General features: G+C 39.9%; 1 protein-coding gene and 1 long non-coding RNA gene across 16 annotated transcripts in view; one reads left to right on the top strand and one right to left on the bottom strand.

Moving 5' to 3' along the window:
- The window catches only part of BCL2L11 (BCL2 like 11), a 50,375-nt gene that overhangs the window by 5,143 nt on the left and 20,551 nt on the right, over positions 1-24,681 (top strand). For 3 of the 15 annotated variants that reach the window (XM_043512395.1, XM_043512396.1, XM_043512397.1), the window contains exons 2-3: positions 141-581; positions 21,658-21,770. In XM_043512395.1, the coding sequence (XP_043368330.1) occupies positions 155-581; positions 21,658-21,770 (540 nt within the window). In that variant the 5' untranslated portion in view covers positions 141-154. Of the gene's footprint in view, positions 1-140; positions 582-11,239; positions 12,540-17,135; positions 17,315-21,657; positions 21,771-23,272; positions 23,376-24,681 lie in introns of those variants that run through there. The other 12 variants (XM_043512404.1, XM_043512401.1, XM_043512402.1 and 9 more) reach the window with 12 other exon arrangements.
- Positions 43-4,165, bottom strand: LOC122459687. The gene is made up of 2 exons (XR_006280530.1): positions 1,514-4,165; positions 43-1,271 (listed from the first exon to the last, which is right to left on the bottom strand). It is a non-coding gene; the product is annotated as an uncharacterized LOC122459687 (long non-coding RNA).

The raw sequence follows: 24,681 nt of genomic DNA, 5'->3' as shown, positions 1-24,681 counted from the left end.
CGAAAGGCATATGCCATACTACTAGAATTCTAACAATATAAATAAGGACATTGAGAATTTATTGCAAAACTTATTAGATATTACAGTATTATAATAAAGCCTAGAGAGATTTCTTAAAATGTCTTCCTCTTTCTTTGCAGGAAAAAAAGACCAAATGGCAAAGCAACCTTCTGATCTAAATTCAGAGTGCAACAGAGAAGGTGGACAGTTTCAGTCAACTGAAAGGCCAAGTCAGCCTCAGCACCTTAGACCTGGGGCCCCTACCTCTATACAAACACAGTATCAAGGTAATCATTCAGGTGAGGGGGACTTCGCCCAGCAGCCCTCAGGGAGCTCTTCGCCCAGCAGCCCTCAGGGACCATTTGCACCACCCAGTAGCCCCAGTCCATTTGCTACCAGATCCCCACTTTTCATCTTTGTAAGAAGATCCTCACTGCTGTCTAGATCCTCCAGTGGGTATTTCTCTTTCGACACAGACAGGAGTCCTGCGCCTATGAGTTGCGACAAGTCCACGCAGACTCCAAGTCCCCCTTGTCAAGCCTTTAATCATTATCTAAGTGCAATGGGTAAGCAAGATCATGGTAAGAAACCTTTTAGCTCATGGTTTGTTTTTCAATAGGTTCTGAATACCCCTGTGGACATTGTATTGCTTTCAACAACTCAATGTTAATACTGAGGCAGCCAGCAAATTTTTCAATAAGAACAAAATACTGTATATTATACAGTGACATCGGGCTGAGCTATTAAACAACAAAAGTAAAACTGAAAACTGCCTTATTTTACAAACTGATTGGGTCAGATTTAAATCCAGTGAACATTTCCTAACAAATTGGAAAGTGGTCCAAGTATCCCTCCTGCCTTTGATTTTTCACAGCGCATGGAATGTGTTATGGTAAATTAAATATTCTGGATTGTTTATGTCTAATACAAAGTCTATAAGGGGCTAGTTCTTTTTATTTGAAATAACTTGTGACCTTAACATGGAGATTTGTCTGTCCAACTAAGCAAGTTGCAATGGAGAGAGGGGATAAAATATAGAGGCCATATTGCTTAGTATAATAATCATAATCTTGGTAGCAAACACTGGAATATAGCACTAAGATTGGAGAGATGTTTCCATTACTACAAATTCTTAGCTGTTTCCTGAAGATCTGGCTAATCAGAATACTGGGAGGAAAAGATGTTTACAAACCAATTCTCTTCGGTTTCTGTTGTTTTCTGGAGTTTTAAAGTTGTCTGTAGAAATCCATCTTGGGCTGAAATTTGCTGGACTGTACAGATTTAAAAAATAATAGGAAGAAAATATATTTTAAATTTTCTGATTTCAAACATGTTTATGAAATGTTATTATGATATACTCTGCAGCTTCATGCTTAGGTAATACTGTACTACATCAACTCTTTCCAAAAACACATGTAAGGTGAACCACAGTATTTGACTAACGTAGTTAGTATACTTGCATAGTAATTATGAAATACTTGACTAAAATTTAAGATTTTTAGTTGTAACGTACATGGATGAGATGGGAGGCTTAAAGGGTCTTTGTATGCCTGTCTGGAAAGTGCCCATCAATATGATGTCTGAACATGGTGTCCCATTTGGCTGAGTCTTCTGAGACATTCTGCAGCATTTCCCTGGCAGATAGTGAATTTGATGTTTGCCACAGGAGTCTGTAAAAGGCAGGTGGGTAGTATGTGAGACTCTGAGTTATCTATGTTAGGAGTGGAGAGAAGGCTGCTAGATGTGTATTTTCCCAAGTGAGGAGCTTTCCATGCCTTTGTAGGAGTGCAGAGGACCATCTCTCTTCCCCCTCATCTTTCAAAGTTTCTTTCTAGAGTCCACCTTCTGGTTAGGAAAGAGTGGCTAGGACTACTTTCGGAGTGGTGGCTGTTTCGTGTGCGTGTGTGTCTGTATTTTCCACTCCATGCATCTGATGAAGTGGTTTTAGCCCACGAAAGCTTATGCCCAAATAAATTTGTTAGTCTCTGAGGTGTCTCAAGGACTCCTCATTGTTAGGATTACTTTGGATCCTGTGGTGGTACTCCTTAATCCACTGTAGGGGTTGATCTTGACTGCCTGTTACTTATGACAAGGCATGTGGCGGTGAGACTTTTTCCCCAAAGCAACTAGAGGACTCAGCTGCTTGCTTTCCATCAAAATTAATGGGGGGTTTGTAACTAAGTGTCTTGGACAGCTTTGAAAATCTTACCTGTAGAGTGTTGGGTATTTGTTTTGGTTTTTTTTAAATGTGTTTTAAGGACCATCTTGAGATTATGAAACAATTCTTGTGACTTTAGGTAACGTTTGAATCCACACCTCCCGAGGTGAAAAAAAGACAATTGTAGTAAGCAACTTGCAACATCTGTCCCATTTTCCTTATATTACAGATGAAGGTAGAGAGGTTAAAGTAAGCTAAAAAGAGTCAATTTTCTAAGGAACCAATCCTAAAGTCTGTATGTTCAAATCTCAGTGGAAATGGGGAACATCTAATTCTGAGAACGGTTTAATTATTCCTATTGATAATGGTTTTTGGTGAATAACAAACACCAACTTAAGCTTTCCATGATCAAAACATTTTGGTAGTTGTGGTTACAGCTGCAAAGTACTTATTATACTATTCCCTTAGGAAAGATTTTCTGGCATTGTTGCAGTGATTGCAGCTTAATGCAAGTTTCACAATCTTACTGAGAGAGCATACATGGTATTACTAGACAAAAGGAACTAGAGTTCTTGAAATAAACATTGCTTATAGCACATGTAAAGCTATAGTTTAGAAGTAAACAACATTCTTTTTGTGTTCAAGAAAGAAACTCAAGTCTTGTCTTTAATTTCAGAAGAGTAATTTTTTTCACCCATGTAAAATGTGCTTTAAAAACTTTGTAAATAATTATTGTACTGAAATCTTTCTCATGCTATTGTTACTGTGGGCACCATCCTAAACATTAAATTGTCAGAAATTGAGTAGAAACTGCTGAAGGAATTTAAATAGGAATCCTGGACATTTTCAACACGACTAGAATAAAAATGTGAAGTCGTAAAGACATTTCATTCTACCCCAGGGACTGTGCTTTCCATGGAAGGACTTACTGATTGGTTTTACAATTTGTATTGAGACTTCTTGTAGAGAGAAGAGATCATAATCTCTGAAATGTGGCCACGAGGGCTTGAACCTGCAGTCCTTGTAAAGACAAAAATCCCACTGGACTCCATAGGAATTTTACTCCTATAGGGACTGTAGAATTGAGCCCTTAACGTTTTGAATGCCTGACTTTTATGAAACTTTGAAAATGAGATGAACTTAATACAGTGGAATCCAGGTGAAAGCGGGGTGGATTGATTTAAATCAGAGCAATTTCAGTCTGATATTGAAATCATGATTTAAATAGTCAAGTAGAAAGCCTCACTTTAATTCATCAATTTAATCAACTTTTCCATTTGTACTTCAGTTATCTTTTAAAGAAAGGTGCACTTTCATGGTTGATACAGCCATTAAAACATGTTGATTTACAACTAAATAGTCTTTACGCTAGATTTGGTACATTGTTTTGTTTCCTAGGAGCATGCTCTATAACTATATATATTTAAGCAATTACATAGCTTAATATTTTCAGATTCTTATTAATTGTAAATTTTTAGTATGTAGAAAAATGGTGAATGATATATTGCTTATTTACTATTACTTTCTGCCATATTTATAAAGCTTGACCTCAAAAGTTGGAAGTTATTGACATGATTTTTTTTTTTTATATAGAAAAGCAGCCTTAACGTTTTTGGAAGAGACTCATGTTCAGTATATTTTTTATTTAATTTTTAAAGACATTATAATCAGTTTAGGTCTTAACGCATTTTGTATTAAGTTCAGATTTCATTTTAAACAAGCTTGCATTTAAAAAGAAATGCTCAATGTAATTTATATAAATTTTTTTTAAAAAACCTGTTTTTTTTTATTCACCCCCAAAATCATTGATTTTTATCCACCCTGGGGAAAATAGTTTCATAGATTCCAAAGCCAGAAGGGACCGTTTTGATTATCTGTCATGTGTAATACAGGCCATTGAATTTCCCCAAAATAATTCCTGGAGCAAATCTTTTAGAAACCCATCCAGTCTTGATTTTAAAAAAAAAAACAAAAACAAAAAAAAAACAGTTGTGGAGAATCCACCATGACCCTCACTAAATTGTTCTAATGGTTAATTACTCAGTGTTAAAAATCGAACACCTTATTTCTAGTCTAAATTTGTGTAACTTGAACGTCCAACCATTGGATCATGTTGTTTCTTTCTCTGCTAGACTGAAGAGCCCACTATTAAATATTTTTGTTCCCTATGTAGATACTTATAGACTGTGATTAAGTCACCTCTTAACCTTCTCTTTGTTAAGCTACATAGATTGAGCTCCTTGAGTCTATAGCCTATAAGGCACATTTTCTAATTCTTTAATCATTCTGATTGCTCTTCTCGGAACTCTTTCCAAATTGTCAACATCCTTCTTGAATTTAATTGAATATATTCTTGACCATCAGGCCAGTGGCCAGAATCAGGTATACTTTATAAATGTAAAATTTTATGAACTGTTTCTTTTATAAAGTAACTTCATATTTCTGTAATATTTATAAAATTGATTTTATGATAGAGGAAATGAAATACAGGTTAAGGGTCCAATGAATGGCCATAACAGTATGGGTCACCCCTTGGGTAGTTTGGATAGGTATATATTCACAAGCAAAAAAAAAATTAAGGTTGAAAGTGGAGTCCCTGCTAGCGCCTGAAAATACTACTACTTTCTTTATAGCACTTGCACTCCTTTTAAAAACAAACTCAAGCCCCCCACAATGTTCGAATGACTGAGCAGTAAAAGGAAGATAATCCTTCATTGCTTACCATCCCCGAGTACCATCTACCTACCTAACTTTAGCTCTGCTCTGTTGCTTTGGCAGTATGCTGTTGGATGTATGTTGTTGGTTTTATATATTGTATGTAGTAATGGTTTTGAAAGGCGTACCCAGGGTCCTTTAGGGTACACTAAATTGTATCTGCATTCTTGGTGAAAAATATTTGTGTGAATTATCTTTTTTGATGTTATAAAATGTCCTGATTGTATAGTGCAGGTTTATGTAAGGATTCGTAGACTTAGTAAGGCACCAGTCCTGCAAAGACATAAGCATATGTTTTTAATGTTGAATACACAAATAGTCCCGTTAAAGTCAGTGGGATTACTCACTGTGAGTAAAATTAAGCATGTGCATAACTCTTGGAGGACTGTGACCCCAAATTATATTTTTCACTGCAACGTACAGCACCAACATTATTGTCCTTAAGTGAGTTATAGTGTATGTGTTGGTGTCAGTGGCATGTTGGAAGTTGATCCCTGGAATAGGAAAGAGAAGGTTATAATTCCTAGCAGTTTATTTGGAAGTTTCTGTATATTTTTCAGGGGCACTTCTAAGGGTAGGTGTGCCTTTTTTCCTGTGTATTTCAATATGGGGTTTATATTATAAAGCTGTTTGTCATGTAATTCTTCCACCAAGACAAAAGTACTTAGAACAACAACAACAGAAATCACACTAGAACGTACTACTCAGCAAGGCCAATAAAACAAATTAGGAATTTTTAGGCCAACCCAGTTTGTAGATGAGTTGAAGGAAAGTAAGCTTTTTCCTGTTATTGGCTTACTTCAAATATTTTTAAGGGTGAGGTTCTGTCGTGTGTCTCTTAGAGCCACCATGATGCAGAACTTGCAACTCAAGCAGAGTGTGAGGCTAAGGTGGGTTTAAGGCCAACTTTACACTTCCTAGGCTCTGGGCTGCTGCAGAGGCTGGAATGACTTTCAGGGGAACAGAACGGAGAGTCGCTCTAATTTTCAGTGTACCCACCACAGGCTACTAATGTTCTGCTCCACAGTGTGTGCCACCTGAAAATCCCCATACTTGGTGCAGGCTCTTCTCCCACTCCTAATATGTCCCCTCCTGTCCCCAGCACCCCTCCTACGCCAGAGCTTGCTGGTGGTCCTCAGAAAGCAATTTACTATCTTCCTCAGTTCATGCACCTGGGAAATTCTCCACCAGCCAGTTCTGGAGCGCCTGTAGAGTCCCTTTACCTGGTGTACAGGGACCAGAGCAGGGGTGAGGTTCACATCCTATTGTTTCAATTTTTTTTTTCTGTTTTCTTCCCCTCCTCACCTCTCCCCCCCGCGATGTTCTTACAGGTAGCTAACAGAGCATCATATAAGTGAGTGACACACAGTGAATGGTTATGCTAGATACCTACATTTCCCAGGTGGTTTTAGGCACTTCATTTTAAGCCCAGTGTGTCAATAATTTTATAAGAAAGAGACATGTCTGACAGTAATAGATACCGTCTCATACTTTTTATATTTTCTGTTCATATCTTTGTTGGGGGTTAATAAACTTACAAGCAAGGGTGTGATGTATAAAGCAAACTAATTCAGAAGATAACTCAATAAGTAATATTGCTTTACGTTTTCTTCATTGTTGAACATTCTGTGTATTGGCAAACACTGAGTACGATTCTAATACAGACTGATGGTGTTCCAGTGATAGACTGAGTCTGCTCTATCAGTTACAGCCTGAACAGGCTCAACATTTTGAGAGTCCAACACCTAAGCCAACTGCCCAAGCAATGAAACAAAATTTTGTGATGCACGGTCGAAAATTGCAGTTACATCTAATAGCAGCAAGGTCAGGCCCCTTAGTTTGTGTTAAACAGATTTTTTTTTTCATAACTGCCAAGAGTGCAGTTTGGTATAACACATGCTTGTATCCAGGCTGAAGTTTATTAATACAGCAGTCATCCCTATTTTCTGCCACATTACTCTATTGTTATGATTGAAGAAATGTTTGGAAGTATTGTAGGGCAATCTAAAATGTTCCACACCTTGATTTGCTGTGAATGGTGAAAGAAGATTAGACAGCCTGTTATCCCAAATGGACAGACCTTCAAGTTCTTTAACTGGTGGTCTCAGTATGGCTTTATTCATTTTTAGTGACTCACATACAACTGAGATTATGGGACCTAAAGGGTCTGTGTGTAATGGAGAAGCTTGGCAAGGAATGCAAAGGGGACCTCAAACTCCCCACCCCTCACAGGGAAGAAATTATTATGAGGGTTATGTCTGCAACCTTAAATTTAAGCTGATTAGCATTGCCATTATGTCCTGTGTGAAGCAGAATATGAACCCTTAAAATTGTAAGACAAAGACCAAGTCACGATTTTTCATTTAAAACTTTCAAAAAGTATTCCTGAAACGAGAGACCTATAATGGTCTTTAGGCAGCAAAAGACTCTGAGGTTACAAGTTTTAACCAAGTCATGGCACAGGGACAGTTAATAAGGTTTTTATGCAAAAAGGTTGTGTATTCCAGAGAGTGAATAATGAAGATACAGCCATGACTTTATCTAGCTGTGTCAGGACAATGAAAGAATTCTGTGACGATGATAAAAGATGGGAGTGGATGGGGAAAGGAATACTTGGATTATATAATTTAATAAAGTGTTTAGGTAATAGGGGAACAGGAGGGAAATCAGGTTTTATTTCGACTTCACAGGTATGAAATTAAATATTTTTTTTGTAAATGACACGTTCAGATGAAAGGAGTCACCAACTGTTCAGTTCATTCCCTCTGAAGCATCTGGCACTAGCCACTGTCGGCAGATAGGCTAGTGGGCTAGATGGACCATTGGTCTGACCCAATATGGTCGTTCTCATGTTCACTGTTTTGGGGCTATATTATCTATGGTTCCATGCACTTTCTCTGAAGAAATGGCATTCCTTAAGGATACTACGGTCTTGACATGCTAACAGAGACCAGACTACTCTCAACAGGGCTGTGGTACAGGTAATCCTGTCTGTCTGTACTTTAAATCTTAGAGCCAGCTTTTGCTGTCTGACTTTTCATGTCCTGTTAAAGCATATGCTTTAAGATACTTGTTTTTCCTCTTATTGTGAATGCAGCTTCCTCTTTGCTGCTTGGGTACCAGCAAGGGGAGCATTACGAGCACTTCAAAGAGGGTGTATTTGCTCTTAGTTCTAGTGCCACTGTGGCTCCCAGCAGCCAGGAAAGTCCTGGTCAGCCCTTGCATCCTTGGCATGGAGCACGCTTTGTGAGGATGGCACTTGGGCTGTCCATTTTGGCATGTAGGAGCTGAGAGGGGTTGGAGCATACTCAGTGCAGGTGGAATCTTTGGAGAATTTAGCTGCCAACTAACAAGTCTCTCTCTACTGGGCAGGTGCACATGAGATTTTTCAGAGGCTTATAACTTTGGCCAAATTTGGATTGTATTTCCTGGGGATGGCCCAAGGCATGTCCCTGACACCAGGCAGCCTCTCCCCATACCAAATTTAAATTCCTTCCTACAGAGTGTGAAAGTGCTAGAGCTTCTCAGCAAAACAGTTGTAAGAATTATTTTAACATGAGCAAAACAACAGATATTTCCCTAATCTCATTCTGGGAAACAGCAGATCCATTTAGCTGAAACTTTATTTTAAAAAAAAGAAATCTGCCTGAGCACATGCAGGATGAAATACTTCAACCTGAGCAGTTAAAGATGGGCAAAACTGTAAGCAACTGAAAACAGGGTCCCATAATAGAAAGTGTGAAGCAACCTTACCTAACAGCACTGTTACCTGTGCTGCCAATAATATATTATGGATGTGCTGTTTACAGATCTGTTATTGTTCCCTTTATAGTTTTGCTGCATAGAACCTAATGTTTTGTAGGAATGAGTTACTGCTGTGCAACTTTTTCTGTCTGTAGATATATTTAGATTTTTCAGAAGTATAGGATAAAACTTCTTGCCTGGCAAGCCTTTCAAAATGCCCTACTAAAAATTAGAAAAATTTAAATTTTTTATTCATTGCAAATTTCAAAGTGGAATACTCTGTAAACTCAAAATTCAGGCATACAGTAGGTTGCTTTTCGCATTTAAAATTCATATTTTGGTTTTGAAATAAAAATTAAGTCTTTATCTGATTAGATTGGATTTCCTCCATCTTCATAGCAATTAAATGTTAAATTATTAAGCAGTTAGCACTTTAAATTTAAAGTGCAGAGTGCTTAACTGAGTTCCAGAACTATAGGATCTGTGGGGTAGATTTGTGTATCTGTCCACTTATATGGTCTTCATTACCATATCTGCTCCTGGACTGATCAGAGGTATACAGAGCAATGCAAGGTGTTCCCTAGTACCACAGGCGCCAACTTTTGTCGGTGGTCTGAGCACCTCCCAACTACTTGAAATTAGGAACAGGATTTTTCTTTCTTCCCAGTTATAGGAGCAGAAGCTTGATTAGTTTTATTGGGTGTCTGTGAGTGGGTGTGTTTGGGTGTCTGAAGAACTTACTGAGGGAAAGTAAGTTAGAAGTGAATTTTTCTCATATGTGGTCAGTTCACTTGTCAAGAACTGGAATGGGCTATTGGGCTGACTGGCAGTTGGTCATAATCCTTGGTGCCAGATGAAGCTCTCCATATACAAGTCTGGTGACTGATTCACAGCTCCACCAAGCTGATCTGTTTCCATAGTAGCAGCCTCTTGTGAGCTCCATATTCTTCAGCAGATCCTTGGACAGCTCCTCACCCTTAGAGTCTTCATGGAAGGTCTCTCCAAAGACTCAGCAGCAGTCCTTAGAACTGAACCTGCAGTACTCTCCTGTGAGTTCCAGAAGTAGAATTGTCATGGGCTATTCTGTAGTATAGTTTAAAATTTGACAGCTCTTGGAGTGTCAGATTTTCATGTAATTCATGGTATTTACTTTAATATCTGTACATATAGAGCCACAGTGATCATCCGTTCACTTTAAAGGGCAATTGTTTCAATATGTGCGAGTTTTTTAAACCAAGAAAATAGTGCCCGGTACCCTGGGAAATGTTGCAGGTATGAATTATTAAATATGTAATACTTAGATCAGCGCCTTCTTGTTGCAGTAGTTGTTTGTCACATTTCTTTCCCAGTGAACTCCTTCTCCAGAGTGGATGGTGTCACATGCCATCCCTTTGAGAGAACAGCCTGTGTTTTTGCTCATTCTTCCAGCTGCAATTCAGTGTATCCCGTGGTTTAATGCATTCACAGAGACCCGAGAGAGAAAAATCCAAGAGATACCTAGGCATTCCAGTGGGGCATTCTTGGCTGTCTCGGGTTCATAGCCAAAGACCTAGCAAGGTCTTTCTCATTTTGGAGACATTCCTGTTTGTAAAAAGAAAAGGAGTACCCGTGGCACCCGTGGTATTCTTTTTGTGAATACAGACTAACACGGCTGCTACTCTGATTCCTGTTTGTGTAACTCTGGTCTCTCATTGGGAGATAGAACCATGGACCTGCCCTTTGAGATGAGGGTTTCCAAGTTGCAGACAGTAATGGTTAACTCATCTTACACCACCTTTTCCACCCTTCTGAAGACAAGGTGCTTTTTGGCAACATCGCATTTTTTTGACCAGTATTAATTTGGCCTTTCATCTCAAATGGCCCCCTACTCTGTTTCTTTGTCCATAGCTTCCCTGGGAAACTCAAGTTGTATGCCTTGTATGTGAAAAGAGCTCTTAGTTACTAGTTATGCTAAAGCAGACCATTTTGCTTACTGTTTATTTAGCAGGGTTCTTCACCAAGGACCTCGTTGTTAACCAGTCTTCTACAGTGGAGACTTCAGGAATCAGATTATGGGGTTACTTATCCCTCAGCCACACTGCCACTTTCGACTCCCTACTACTTTGGAGCCTAGTTGTATATTGGGCTTCTGAAGATAATGATCTGAAGGATAGTTAAATGCAGGGTGAATTATTTATACCTTCAGTCTGTGAAATGTACGTCTCTGAGCACACTTGGGTGAGCCCAAACTGCCAACTGTTGCTTCAAAAAAATTTCTAATGCTGCATGGCTAAGAACGCAACTCCAACACTGCTGTTGTGTGGAGGGAATGTGTTTGGGAAGCAGGACTTACTTAGGATAGGTAACTCCTTATTAGCAGATTAAAAAGCCTTTTAGATTCTGCTTACATGAGCCACAGGCCAGGCTAACTCTGAATTCACTGCATATGCAAAAGTGGGGGGGGACTGATAGGAGGATGGGAAGAGTTTTTTATATAGGTGTTTTTGAATGCCTTTAATAGGGATGTGGTTCCTATTTTTGTTTTATGTATTTGTACATGCACCTCGCTCTTCAGATTGACTCATTTATTAAATTTGAAATAAATACACTTTGGTTAAAAAGTAAGGGCACATATCTTTACAGGTTCAACAGAACTTCCTCATCTGTACATTGCATGTATAACACAGGCTAGTTTCATATTGATATTCATTATTTGCAAACACAGCTACAAGACCAAAAACAAACAAACAACAAAAGATAAGAGCAGGAACACAGATGTTACCAAGACTGAAGATGTGTTTTTAAAGTATTCGTGTATCTGGCTGAGAGATTTCAAAGAGTTAAGTTAGCAAGTTGATGGAAGTACTTTTATAGCTTTTGTTGTCTGGGATCTGATAAATGCGAATGGACAATAAACTCTGAGAGCTTAAGCATTCAGGCACTGGCTGTGTTTCCTAAGATTTATTGTGTAGTGTTACGTTCTAACAGTTGTTTTTAAACACTGTCCTAAATTAAGGTGACTGCTTGGGATTGTAATGCACATATTGCATCAAGCAAAGGGAATCTTAATGGATTTTCCAAAATGTTAATGGCAAAACTTCTCTCCTTTCCTCAGTAACTTCCATTTAATTTCCCAGACACTAGAGCAGTGGTGTCAAACCTCTTCAGCCTGAGGGCCAAACGCATTATTTCAGAAAGGTCAGGGAGCCATAGTCAATACTTTGTGGCATGTTTTCTTCCCTGTTCTGCTCCGACTTCACTATTCATGCCCCTCCAAGTTCCCCTGCTGGGATTATCTCCATATGTGGAAAGTCTCCAGTGAATGTAAAGCTGGCATAGTCAGTTGCTACATCTTCCTTGGTTGGAGCACATTACACGCTAGCTACCTGTACATAGGTGGTATACATCCCTTAGTAGACCACTGAGTTGGCATTACTTAAAGCAGCCCTACTTTGGGCTGGAGAAGAGAATTGGGAACCGGTAACTGGCTATTGGGTCTTAGTTTCTCCTCTTCTGGGCTGCCCTGGGTGGCTGTGTGGGGTAAGGGAGCCATCCTTTGCTAGGCACACTCCCTTAGGCTGGGACTCAGGCAGAGACAGCCGAGCTGTTAGCAGGATTCTCAGAGCTTAATGGAGGGAAAAGAGCAGCCAGAGCTACTTTCTTCTTCTCCTTGTGATGTAGCAGACAGCCAGCAGGTGAGCTGTTGAGTAGCTGTGGCAAAGAAGGGAAACCAGCTGCTCAGTGTGCTCCTGGTGAAGTGGTGGGAGGCATTTGGGGTGATACCCTTAATTGCATCTCCATAGTGTTTTAAATCAGCGCTCTTGCTCAGACTTACAAATGGCATGACTTGGGACACGTTTCCAATTATAGTCGAATGGAAACTTTCTTTTTAACACAGTCCCCCTCCAAGAGCACAGCTGTCCCAGATCCACAAGATCTTGGTTGTGCCTTTATTGTGCTGGACCCCAAGGAACCACACAATTCCGCAAGGGCAGGCCCGTGGCCTCCCTGACTCCAAAACTGGGCGTTTGGGCAAAAGCTGTCCCTGTTTCTCTCCTTGCAGCCTGTCCAGCCAATCCAGACTCCTGCATGGGACTTGTTCTGCCCCTTCAGGGCACAGTGCTCACAGTAAGTGTTTGCAGCAGCATCACAGCCTTCTCAAAACAAGATAATTTATTAGTCACCTGGCATACAGAACCTGACCATGCTGAGGCTAGCATAGAGAAGCAAAGGCGAAGCCAAAGGTCAGACTAGCTATGAGCCATGCTGCTGTAGCAACCATCTTTGATTCCTCTCTGTCTCCCTTTCCTTGTTTTAATCCCATGTGAGAGCTCCCCTGTTCCTCTGAGAGTTCCATTCTTAACACAGCCACAGCACATGACACCTTTCCCCTTTGTTCTCCAGCTCAGGACTTGCTCTGGCTCTCCGCAGAGAGGTGGAGGGAAATCTTCCTTTTGGCTGTTGTTTGCTAAGTGTGAATGTCATGGTCATTGGGGTTTCTGTTGTCTCTTCCGGATCCTCCAATCAGATATGTCAACTTTATTCAGCTTGGTTGGAAACAAGTTATCAGTCTGCTATGTGAGTCAAACACCTTATCTCTTCCTGATACACACCAGGGATGTCTACACGCTGCTATAATGTGTTAAGAGTAGACGCTACCTGCGCTGACAGGGAGTTCTCCCATAGAATACCAGGGTTGGAAGGGACCTCAGGAGATCATCTAGCCCAACCCCCTGCTCAAAGCAGGACCAATCCCCAATTTTTGCCCCAGATCCCTAAATGGCCCCCTCAAGGATTGAACTCGCAACCCTGGGTTTAGCAGGCCAATGCTCAAACCACTGAGCTATCCCTCCCCTCTATCAGTGTAGATAATCCATCGCCCTGAGAGGCAATTGCTAGGTCAGTGGAAGAATTCTTCTGTTGACCTAGCACCATCTACGCTGCGGTTAGGTCAGTAGTGTAGCTACGTCTCTCGGGAGTGTTAATTTTTCAAGCTATACGGATGTAATTTCCTTGGGGAGAGCAGGCCTCAGTACATAGTAATGCAAAGCCCCGAGGGAAACAGAGGCATGCATAGGAATCCTAAACATACCAACATTCCCACATTCATCACGACAACTTAAAGCTGTGAGGGCCATATGTTGGACATCACTGGACGAATGGCCTGTATTAATGGGGGTGAAGAAGGGGCTGTTAGAAGAAAACCCTACTATGTGGTTTCTTCACTCAGCTAAGGTTCCTTCTTAACCTCAGCGCTTATTTAAAAACAGCAAAAATAAATATCTATAAAATGTTAGTTTGTTACCTAATAGATCCCCCTGAGTTGAAAATAGCCTGTATCTGTTGCAGTGAAACTGAGTGTTGCGTAAAAACAAAACAAAGACCAAGATTGAGGAAGAAGAGCCTGAAAATGGCATGTGTAGATTGTGGGGAGAACGTAAGGTAAACTGTAAACAGATGTGATGTTGATATTTGTTCTGTGCTTTCTAACAGAAGCTGATGCCTTATGGAAAACTGAGACATACTGTGTATTTTTTGTCTCCTATTGCATAAGAACACTTTGTAATAAACAATATTTCTGCTTCTCTAAGTGGTGTGCTGCTGTTGCTTATTCCTCACCTGAAGTGGTAGGCATTTTTTGGTCTGATCCTTTCTTATCACAGCAATGATTTTTCATGTCGGGGATCAATTATATGCAGAATAAGCAGGAGCATATGAGTTCTTAAATGATTGTCTTGTTTGCATTTGTGTACATGAAGTTTGATTGGTTGTTTTTTTTTTTTAAAAGGGGGCACTAAAAAGATTAGACATAGAAGTGTGAACAATGTTCCTCCAACTGTCTCCATAAGTTGTCTGTTGGCCTTAGATCTGTTGGAAAACAAGAATTGTTATCCAAATCCTGGGCCAGTGCTTACATGGCAGTAAGGGACCCAATAGCTTTGCAGCTATGGGCCCTAGGGCTTATCTAAGCAGGGAAGCTAAGCGGCATGAGTTAGGGTGTGAATTAAAATGATGTAAATTTACACTGGCAATTAAAATTACACTGGTTAATTCCCCTGCGGGCACTGTTATTCCAGTATGATGATGTCTGCCTTTGGGGTTTTTTTATGCTGCTTTGGAAGCGGTTTCTGCTAAGTCAAAAAGCCACTCTTATCCTGGAGTAAAAGTGCCCACACGATTGAGTTATCAGTATAACTGGAAAAATCCCCTGTGTAGATGAGCACTTAGAGTAGAAGTGCTCAATACCAGCTTCAGAAAGTTGCATAGGTAAACATTTATTTGGCAGAAAACAGAATATCTTGTTACCTGTTGGTGGATGATCAGATGAATGTCCAATTTCTGAATATTGTAAGTGGGGACAATACTTTCATGAGTCTGGGTTTTTTGGGGGGTTTGTTTTTTGATGCTGGGATGCCAGTTTCTTGGGGAATAGATTACTTTTTCTCCCCTCCCCCCCCAACAATGGATGCACTCTGTGATTTAGAGTACTGAAGTGTGTCATGATATGACTAGTACAGCTCCTGTGTGATGATGGTGAAAGTTATTCGGTGGCTAGCAAGTGTTAAATTAATGTTGAGAGTTTATTTCTGCCTGCTTGCGTGGCTAATTATGACTTGACACTTCTGATTTTATGATTTGGCAGCACCACAGAAAGTCCTTTCTGAAAACCTCAGATTGATTTCACTCTCAGCCACCTAACCATGATACTAATTTCTTGAATTGCTGAGCTTTTATCATTTGAAGCCTAAATAAAGGCTCATAACACATCCTCTTAGGGGAGAAAATTGGAACAGAGGGATGCATGTCTTTCTCCCATTAACTTTTTACTATTCCATTAATGCCCCTTTTTAAAGTGGTTCTAGACTAAAACAGTGTTTTTGGTTTTTGTTTCCCTTACCTCCCAACCCCCTTTCTCCCACTCCAGTTTCTTTTAATGTGGTTGTTATGTAGTTGGTTAAAAACTTAGTAACATGAGGGTATCTGAACTACATGTTTTTAACGCTGGGCTGAAAAGTTGATTTTCTATAGCATTGAGAAACTACATTAGTTTAGTTGTAACTTTTTCTGGGGAAGACAATTGCCTAGGTCAGTTGGGCTCACATAGGTTGGTTTCTATTCTCCTCCACATCCTCCTTTGAGTTGTTTTCCCAGTTCCAAAATGTTCCCATCAAATATCATGAGGACTTTACTGAACGAAATTCAGCAGCTAACAAAATGAATAAAACTGTGCCTGATAAAACCTTTGCAATGAAGGTTGATTGGTACTAGTCTGTCACTACTGCAACTTGAAAACAAAATAAATATCTGAGCAAGCAAATAATAGTTTTGGCTCAAAAATCAATTTTCCAGCAAGACCGGAGCCAGACACTTACTTAGATGATTGTCCCTCCTCCCCCGTTTTTTACTGCCTTACTAATCCTTTGAATATTTTGAGATTGAAAGCTATGTGTATTCCCTTGTGATTCCTTTTAGGTTTTTTGAGCCAAGTTTGTGAAGTACTCGGTTAAAGAAGTGTTGTCATGCTTCTTAGAGTCTGAGTGTATATTTCCAGTTAATATATGTTATGTCAGTGTGATGCTCTATCGAGGCACTCGGAACTCTCTCTGCCTCAGCACGGGAGAGCTGTACTGGAGGTTAGGCAGTGTCAGGGCCCTGCTACACCAGTCTGTCTGCCTCACCAGCAACCTCCAGTTCCAGAGTTCCCCAGAGACTTCTCTGTGCAGCATCCAGTCCCTCTCACTGGACACTCTCAGAAATTAAGTTTGCTGCCTGCAAAGAGGCAGTGTACACACTATCCTGGCTCCATGAGGCTACACACTCTACATTAAAACACAGCACTGAGATTATTTATAGTAAAACTAAGAGTAAGTTTATTAATAAAGAACATAGATTAAAGTTATACTAAGCAGAGATAACAGAAAATAGTTGAAAGCAAAACAAAACATGCTTTCTAAAACTTAATTCTAGCAAGTTATCTTTGCGTAAAATAGTTTCTTACTTACATCAAGCTACCAGCATCTCCAGCCCTCTAGGAGGCAAGAGGATCCAATGTTCACAGGCTCAAAGGTTGCTGTTCCCTTTGTCCCCTATGTGATGGATAACCAGAATGTTTTTTTTGCTCCCCTTATATTTCCCAGAGTCCATTTTTCAGGAGCCAAGAAAACCACCTGGGAGTTCAGACTCTGGTGAGCTCACCAAGCTGTTTCTTCCAATGCTTGATTGCTTTGCTTACCTCATATGTAAATGTACTTTCATTGTGTATGGCTTACAAAGCTTGCCCCAGATATGTAAATTCAGTCCTTTGTCTAAGGCAGGCTTGTCTAGCCTCTGCCTCCAAAACATATTTTAAGAACATATTTCCAGCACACACAACTCTTTACCCACATCCCGTACTGCATCACTCAGTGATATTCATCACCAGTGTCTCACCAGTTTTATACTGTCTTACTCAATGCACTTTTATAGTACAATAATTGTATACAATGAGTTAATTCAGTTGCTTATTCTTTGGGTTCAGATCACTTGTTCTCTGTCCCAGGGTGTCTGGACCCAGATTGTGACAATCAGCATAGATCTGCTTTCCAACGTGGCATGCACCAAATTGTCTGTCAAAAGATCTCTACGTAAAAGAATGAATGGACACAAATCAGACGTCAAGAATTATAACATTCAAAAACCAGTTGGAGAACACTTCAATCTCTCTGGTCACTCGATCACAGACCTAAGAGTGGCTATACTTCAACAAAAAAGCTTCAAAAACAGACTCCAACGAGAGTCTGCTGAATTGGAATTAATTTGCAAACTGGATACAATTAACTTAGGCTTGAATAGAGACTGGGAATGGATGAGTCATTACACAAAGTAAAACTATTTCCCCATGGTATTTCTCCCTCCCCCCCCCCCCCCCACTGTTCCTCTGATATTCTTGTTAACTGCTGGAATTAGCCTACCTTGCTTGTCACCATGAAAGGTTTTCCTCCTTTCCCCCCCTGCTGCTGGTGATGGCTTATCTTAAGTGATCACTCTCCTTACAGTGTGTATGATAAACCCATTGTTTCATGTTCTCTGTGTGTGTATATAAATCTCTCCTCTGCTTTTTCCACCAAATGCATCCGATGAAGTGAGCTGTAGCTCACGAAAGCTTATGCTATAATAAATTTGTTAGTCTCTAAGGTGCCACGGGTACTCCTTTTCTTTTTGCGAATACAGACTAACACGGCTGCTACTCTGAAACCTGTCAAAAGATGATCATTTCTCTCACTGTGTTTCAGAATTATGATTTTATGTTCACTTTAAATTCTGTTTCTTAAAATGAGTAATGAAGCTATCAACTATATATTTTTTTAGAATGTAAAAGTTATGTATTAGCACACTTTTAGCAGCCAATGCTTCCCCCATCTAGTTTTTCTGTTAAAATGCTTGATAAAAGGAAGAAGTTAAAATTCTGTAACTAAGAGGAATCGTTCTTTAGTTTGAGCAATAATAATAATATATTCCCAGATGTAAATAAACATCCCTCCGCCAAAACCTCACAATGTACTTTAACTGCTAGATTGACAAAAATGAGATTTTTTTCTTCATTTTTTGACATTTCGGTTCTATTTGACCTAGAAACCTAAAAGCCTAAAACTGTTGTCTTGATGGATTAAAAGAGAAAGTTGTAGAGATGTCCTCCAACAGGTAGAGAAACTAATTAAATGTGGTTCTACTCAGCAAAGTGACTGGGGAAAATGGCACCGTAATCAGTAGATCTTCACTCTGTATGCATTGAGTTCCTTGTGATCGCTTCAGTGATGCTATATGTTTTTGCTGCTTCATACTACCGCTAGGCTTGTAGAAACAACACAGCTATGGGAAAGCGAGTTAGTTTTTGTTCTGTCTCGCACACCACTCAGAGAACAGCTAACAAACTGCAGAGCCAATTCTGCCCTGATGCACCTTGATTCTGCTCCCAGAAAACAGGGTTGCACAGGTGTCACAAAACAAAATTTGGCCTGTGCCATCTTTTACTGGTCTCTAATGGCTGAGCCAGAAAGAAGCCAGCTTGATTTCGAGATTCCATTTCAATTTGCAGGACTCATCAGTAAGTAAAATGTTTGTTTTTCCTTGTAAGCAAAGCACATTTGAATCAGGAATCATTAAAATACTAAAAATTACAATCCCGGGATGCTGTTTTCACAGTATCTTTGTCAGATTTCAACCACACTTTTAGAGTTTAGGAGGAGAGTGCACTTTGAGCACTTGAAGATTTTTCTTCATTGCTTACACATTTGGGCTGTTCAAAATAATAGGATTTTTTTAATATATTTTGAGTTTTAAAACAAAAGGCTGCTGCTAACCATGTTTTTAGGAAACCAGTTTCTCTTTTAAAACAGTGCCATTGTCATCTGGTGTAATGCATGATTTACAGGAAGGGAGAACCTCTATCGCTCACAACTAGGGGCACCTCTCTCCCAAACTGGCAGCTGTCAGGGTAGAGCTCTGTAGGCATTGATATCTAGGCAAGTGGCTCAGGTCCTTCTGGTGTCTTGGAAGCCATCTGTCAGAAGGCCCTGAAATTTGAAATGCAGGAAGTTTGTGGTGCATTCAGGCCCAAGTCATCTCCTGTTTTTTATTCTTCCCCTTCCACGCACATGGAGAGACTGCTTACCTATCTCCTGATGTAAAGGCCAGCTCCATCCCCGTACATTTGGCAGCTATTTTAGCCTGTCATGAACTGATTCAAAGGAGACCAGTGCCCGGTGATGTGGGAGATGACTCTCCAAATAAGCCAATTAGAGACTTAGGAGATCCTTGTTGTCAGGTTGAGGCAGAGTTTGACATTTGAAACCTCATGTTAAACAGCCCCCAGTGTTAGGAGAGAATGACATCACCCTGACAAAGCTGATGAAAGTTTCTTTCGAGCCATTCAGGTCCTGTGAGCACAATTATCTTGCATGGAAGGTTGCTTTCTTGCTGGGAGTCCTTTCCGCTCACAGGCAGAAGTGAACTTCAGGTTGTCGTGACTGATCTAGTTTACACCAGGTTTAAGGTGGTGCTGTGGAATCATTGAAGAATCCTCCCCACGGTGGTCTGAGAGTTCCACTCCATTAAGTTTGTCGTCCTGCCAACATTTCTGTCATACCTTCTGTTCCCTTCCCCATGAGGCCCTTCTCCATGTGCTCAGTGTCAAAAGGTCTGTGGGGCGCAGAGTTTCATTTGGGGCAGACTAAAGCCCTTAGGAAGTCCACTCAACTTCTTGCTGTTTTTCACACCAATCAGTGTGGGCAGTGCTGTAATAGTGTCTGACTTCTTGTTATAGCTTGGCTGGCCAGAAGCTAGAAGACTATAAGAACGTAAAAATGGCCATACTGGGTCAAATCAATGGCCTTTGTAGCCTAATAGCCTGTTTTCTGACAGTGTTCGGTGCCAGATGCTTCGGAGGGAACAAACAGAACATGCCAATTATTCAGTGAGCCATCCCCTGTCGTCCAGTCCCAGCTTCTGGCAGTCCGAAGTTTAAGGAGCCTCAGAACATCGAGTTGATCCCTGATCATCTTGGCTACTAGCCATTGATGGACCTATCATCCATGAAGTTACCTAATTTTGTTGAAATCAGTTATACTTTTGGCCTTCACAACATCCCCTGGCAGTGAGTTCCACTGGTAACTGCATTTCTTTAAGAAGTGCTTCCTTATGTTTGTTTTAAACCTGCTGCTTGTTTCATTGGGTGACTCCTGGTTCTTGTGTTCTGGGAAGGGGTAAATATACTTCCTTATTCACTTTCTCTAAACCAGTCATGATTTTATAGACCTTTATCGTTTTCCCCCCTTAGTCGTCTCTTTTCCAAACTCATCAGTCCCAGCCTTTTTAATCTCTCCTTGGATGGTAGCTGTTTCTTAACCCTAAACATTTTTATTGATCTTCTCTGTACTTTTCTCATTTCTAATGCATCTTTTTTGAGATGGGTTGACCAGAACTGCATGCAGTATTCAAGGTGTGGGGGCACCATGGATTTATACCAGTGATACTCAGACCCTCAGTGGTTCAGAAGCCATAGTTGTGATCAGCATTGCCCAAAAGAGCCACAGCACTGTGACTTCATTGTTTCATTTACTATAGTACTATATAGTTGTATTTAAACAGTATGAGGGGAAATATTTAGTGTGTGTATATATTTTTTTTTCTCACAGCAAAATGACTGACCAAGTATTTTACCAACTACAGTTGGTTAAAAACATAGTAAAAGCATCCTGATTAGTTAATAACTTAGGTTAATAATTAAATCACAGTATTTTATCTATTGTGCTGCAAAGAACCACAGGAGACGCATTAAAGAACATCTTGTGGCTTATGAGCCTCAGTCTCAATATCACCTATATATACAGTGGTATTATGATATCTTCCGTCTTAGTATCTATCCCTTTCCTAATGGTTCCTCACATTCTGTTAGCATTTTTGACTGCCACTGCATACAGAGCAGATGTTTTCAAAGAACTATCCATAATGACCCCCATCATTTGTATGTATAATTGGAATTATGCAGTACTCTGCCTTTATCAACATTGAATTTCATCTGCCATTTTGTTGCCCAATCACCCAGTTTTGTGAGATCCCTTGTAACTCTTATTTTGTGAACTTCACCTTCTGTTCAAGGAAAGGAACTGACTTAAATGTTTAGAGGGCAGTAGTTATGCCTCTGTGGGTGGCATGCAAAGGTTAGTATGAGTCTGGCTCATGCTTTACCTTACTCCCACTGCCCTCAGATCAAAATTAAAGAGCTGTGGCAGACCCACCTGTGTCATACTAGAAAGCTAAGACCCAAGAGTGAGAACTCTGATTGCCTGGTATCTTCAGAGAAGCAGAATTGCAGGTAAATAATTTTCTCTTGCTGTCTTATGCAGCTTCCAGTGATTGTACTCTTAGGTTTTTCATTGGTAAAAAAAAACTGCATTCACAAAAATTGAGTCCACAAATTTTGGACAGAATAAGTTTAATAGATTTTTTTTCCTATTGTACATTAATTTCAACAAGTAACTTTTGGAAATTTCAAAGTACTCTTCATTTTTGTTCTGATGCAGCTTCCAGGTGGGAGTCTCCCTTAATACGTGAAGACATGCAGCCAGAAATATGGATTGCACAGGAACTGCGGCGTATTGGAGATGAGTTTAATGCTTCCTATTGCCCAAGAAGGGTAACTTTTATTTTATTTTAATTTTCTGTTTCCTTACATGCATACTTTGAAAGGGAAGGGTTTATAACTTCTGGAAATGTCTTGTTGCAAATGTTTCGTGTTCCCAAATGTACAGAGATGTGCATAATACAAATGTTTGTGTATATGCGGGTAATACTTACCTTATGGTAAGTCATGACTCCATAGTGAAGATTATTTTGAATTTTTCACTTAAAACTAGGATTCAGCCTGTTCTCTGTGAAGTATACAGTGTATCTTTCCCTAATTTAAAGTACCCAGAGCCATCAAAATGCTTTCAAACATATAAGTGCTTTGCTGGATCAAGACTATAATCTGTGAGTTAAAATTGTGTGTGGGGAAGGGGGCGTTTAGGCTTTTCAGGTGAACCTGCAAATTTAGTTTGAGTTAAAACTCGTTAAAACTGGGCATTTTAAGAAACTTGCTCTGGTGACTCTTGCTTTTCTTTTACTCATTTATCTAAAACACCACTGCTCCCACAAACCCCAAACTATGCACATACCCATAGGCTGAGAATCTCTCAGACAGAGGTTGCTTATCATATTTTTAAAATAATGCCACAGTTCTTGTTTTTTGTTGTGATGTGGCTGGAGAAATATTTTAGATGCTGAATGGATGATCCAGCACCATCCTGTTTAGTTTAAAAATATCTCTTGTACTTCTCCTGCATGTCCCCCCCTCACAGCCAGTTGCCCCCAAAGTCACCCCAGATGCTGCTGCTCATTCCCCAGGCACATTCTTGCTCCTCCTCTGCTCTTATGAGGAGTGGGCAGCCATATGTGGGATGCCTGTGGGGCAGACAGCCAGGGTGTGGGGACATGGGCGGTGAGTGGAGATGTAGGGACTGGGATGGAACAGTTCTGGGTCAGTCGGTTACCTCAGTGCTGAGGTGGCAGTCCTTGGAATTTCGTCACTGCTCCCTTGGCACTCCTGCACAGCCCTGCTCTGACCTAGGCACCCTCTACAGACGTGCTTCCCTGCACACAACTCTGCTCCCCTTCTGCAGTGTGTTTTGAAACTTTTCTTATTTTTCAGTCTTAAAATATACTGGTACTGTTTTTAAAATAGCATATAAAATTGTAATGCTGTAAAATTCTGCCTTTATGACTATGAGGCAAAGTGGATAGAATTGAAATTACAAATTTATCCTAAAACTAAGCTAACAATTGTTTTTAGAAGGAATTAAGTCAAAAAGTGATCGACTCGGCTTTACAGTATTTATTCTACACTGCTTGCATGTTTATACATGCAGTTTCTAGCTATTAACTTGTCCTTCCTCTCTTTTGAGAGGAGAACGACACTAAGCACAAGTTTCACTAGGTCACAATCATAAAGTTTAGGGCCAGCAGGGACCACCAGATCATTTAGCTGACTGTATATCACAGGTCACTAACACTGCCCAGTAACCCCCATGCTAAACCCAACAAGCATAATTAGACCAAAGTGTTACAGCTCTCAGCAGACTAACCTGCTGTGTGCCACAGGCTGAGAACAGCGGAGACAGGTGCACCAGTACCCAAGGTCCCTATCGATTAAGTGAGAGATGAGACGTTAACTGCTTGGATTTTTAACTGACTTCCATGAATGGTAAGTCAGTGACACGAGATTATTCTTTTTTTTTATATATATATATATATATATATAAAGAGAATCCATACAGTACTTGTCCTTGACTTTATTTTGGGGGCTTTCAGCTGTCTCAATCTCAGTGCAACCTGTTCTTCTCCCAGGCTGCTTCTTGACCCCATCAGTCCTGTTCACTGTTATCTCTTCTGTGTCATATAGTTCTCTGTACACTCTTATTTCTCTACTGATGTTGCTAATACTTTGTGTGAGGTACTGAGTTTAGCAGCATATATTACAGCTGCATTAACATAGTCTGAAGAAAAATCTTTTCCTAAGTATTTTAATTTGTTTTTCTTTTATTTTTGTTAATGGAACAAGCTGACAGAAAAGACTTGCTTGCTTTCTTGTTTCCTGGATGATCCTATCCCTGTTGGGGGAGGGAGATTCCCTTTCCCTAAGTCAATTTTACATAAAAGAGCTAATGGAGTCCAAGATCCACCCACTGGAGAATTCTGCCTGGCACAAGGGATGTCACGTGATATTCTGTGACGTGTTGTCTGGTGCTCTTTTTTTTTTCCTTTGGGAGATTTATGCACTGATGGAATGTGTTTTGAAGTCATTGCTGTTGATTTCTTTTCACTATAGGTTTCCTACATCTCACTAGATATAGTGCTACATTATATAATATCTCTCCTTTGATTGTTGTTAGAATCAGATATTGAACAAGAACATTCACAGGATGCATTCATGCTACATTGTTTGTCATCCTATCTTCTGGCTTCTCATAAAACTTATTCTGTGGTCTCCACAGTATGAATTCAACACTGTTTTGAAAATTTAGCCAAAACAATTAAATAGAAATATTGTTCAAAGGTAGCTGACTCAAGGCTGATGTCCTAATTGTGCGTGGTAAATACATTATATTCATTTTTATGGTATGACCTAAGCTGTACTGTACAATGAGCTAGAATCGGACTTCCAAGTTTAACTCATGATTAAAAACACATAGTAAAGGGTTTTTAACTTGCAAACTAGAAAAGCTGTATTTCCTGTACATGCCAAACTTTTCACAGACAGTGAAGGCATTTAATATAAATGAACATAAAAATAATTCTTCTAGTGGTCCAGCTGTATGGATTCAAATGAAACTGGTTCTTAGTGCTGGAGCTAAAAGTTCATATTTGGGAAAACAAAATCTGAAATAGATATTTTGACATTGAAGGATTCATGGGTAATGATTGAATGCCATGAAAATGTAAAACTCCTTTTTATGTGCAATCTTGTTTTAGCTGTGTTGGTCCTGGGATATTAGAGAGGCCAAATGGGT

Source organism: Dermochelys coriacea, chromosome 3, assembly GCF_009764565.3.
Source record: "Dermochelys coriacea isolate rDerCor1 chromosome 3, rDerCor1.pri.v4, whole genome shotgun sequence".
NCBI classification, from domain to species: Eukaryota; Metazoa; Chordata; order Testudines; family Dermochelyidae; genus Dermochelys; species Dermochelys coriacea.
The sequence above is the reverse complement of the archived record's forward strand: the minus strand, read 5'-3'. Positions and strand labels throughout refer to the sequence as shown.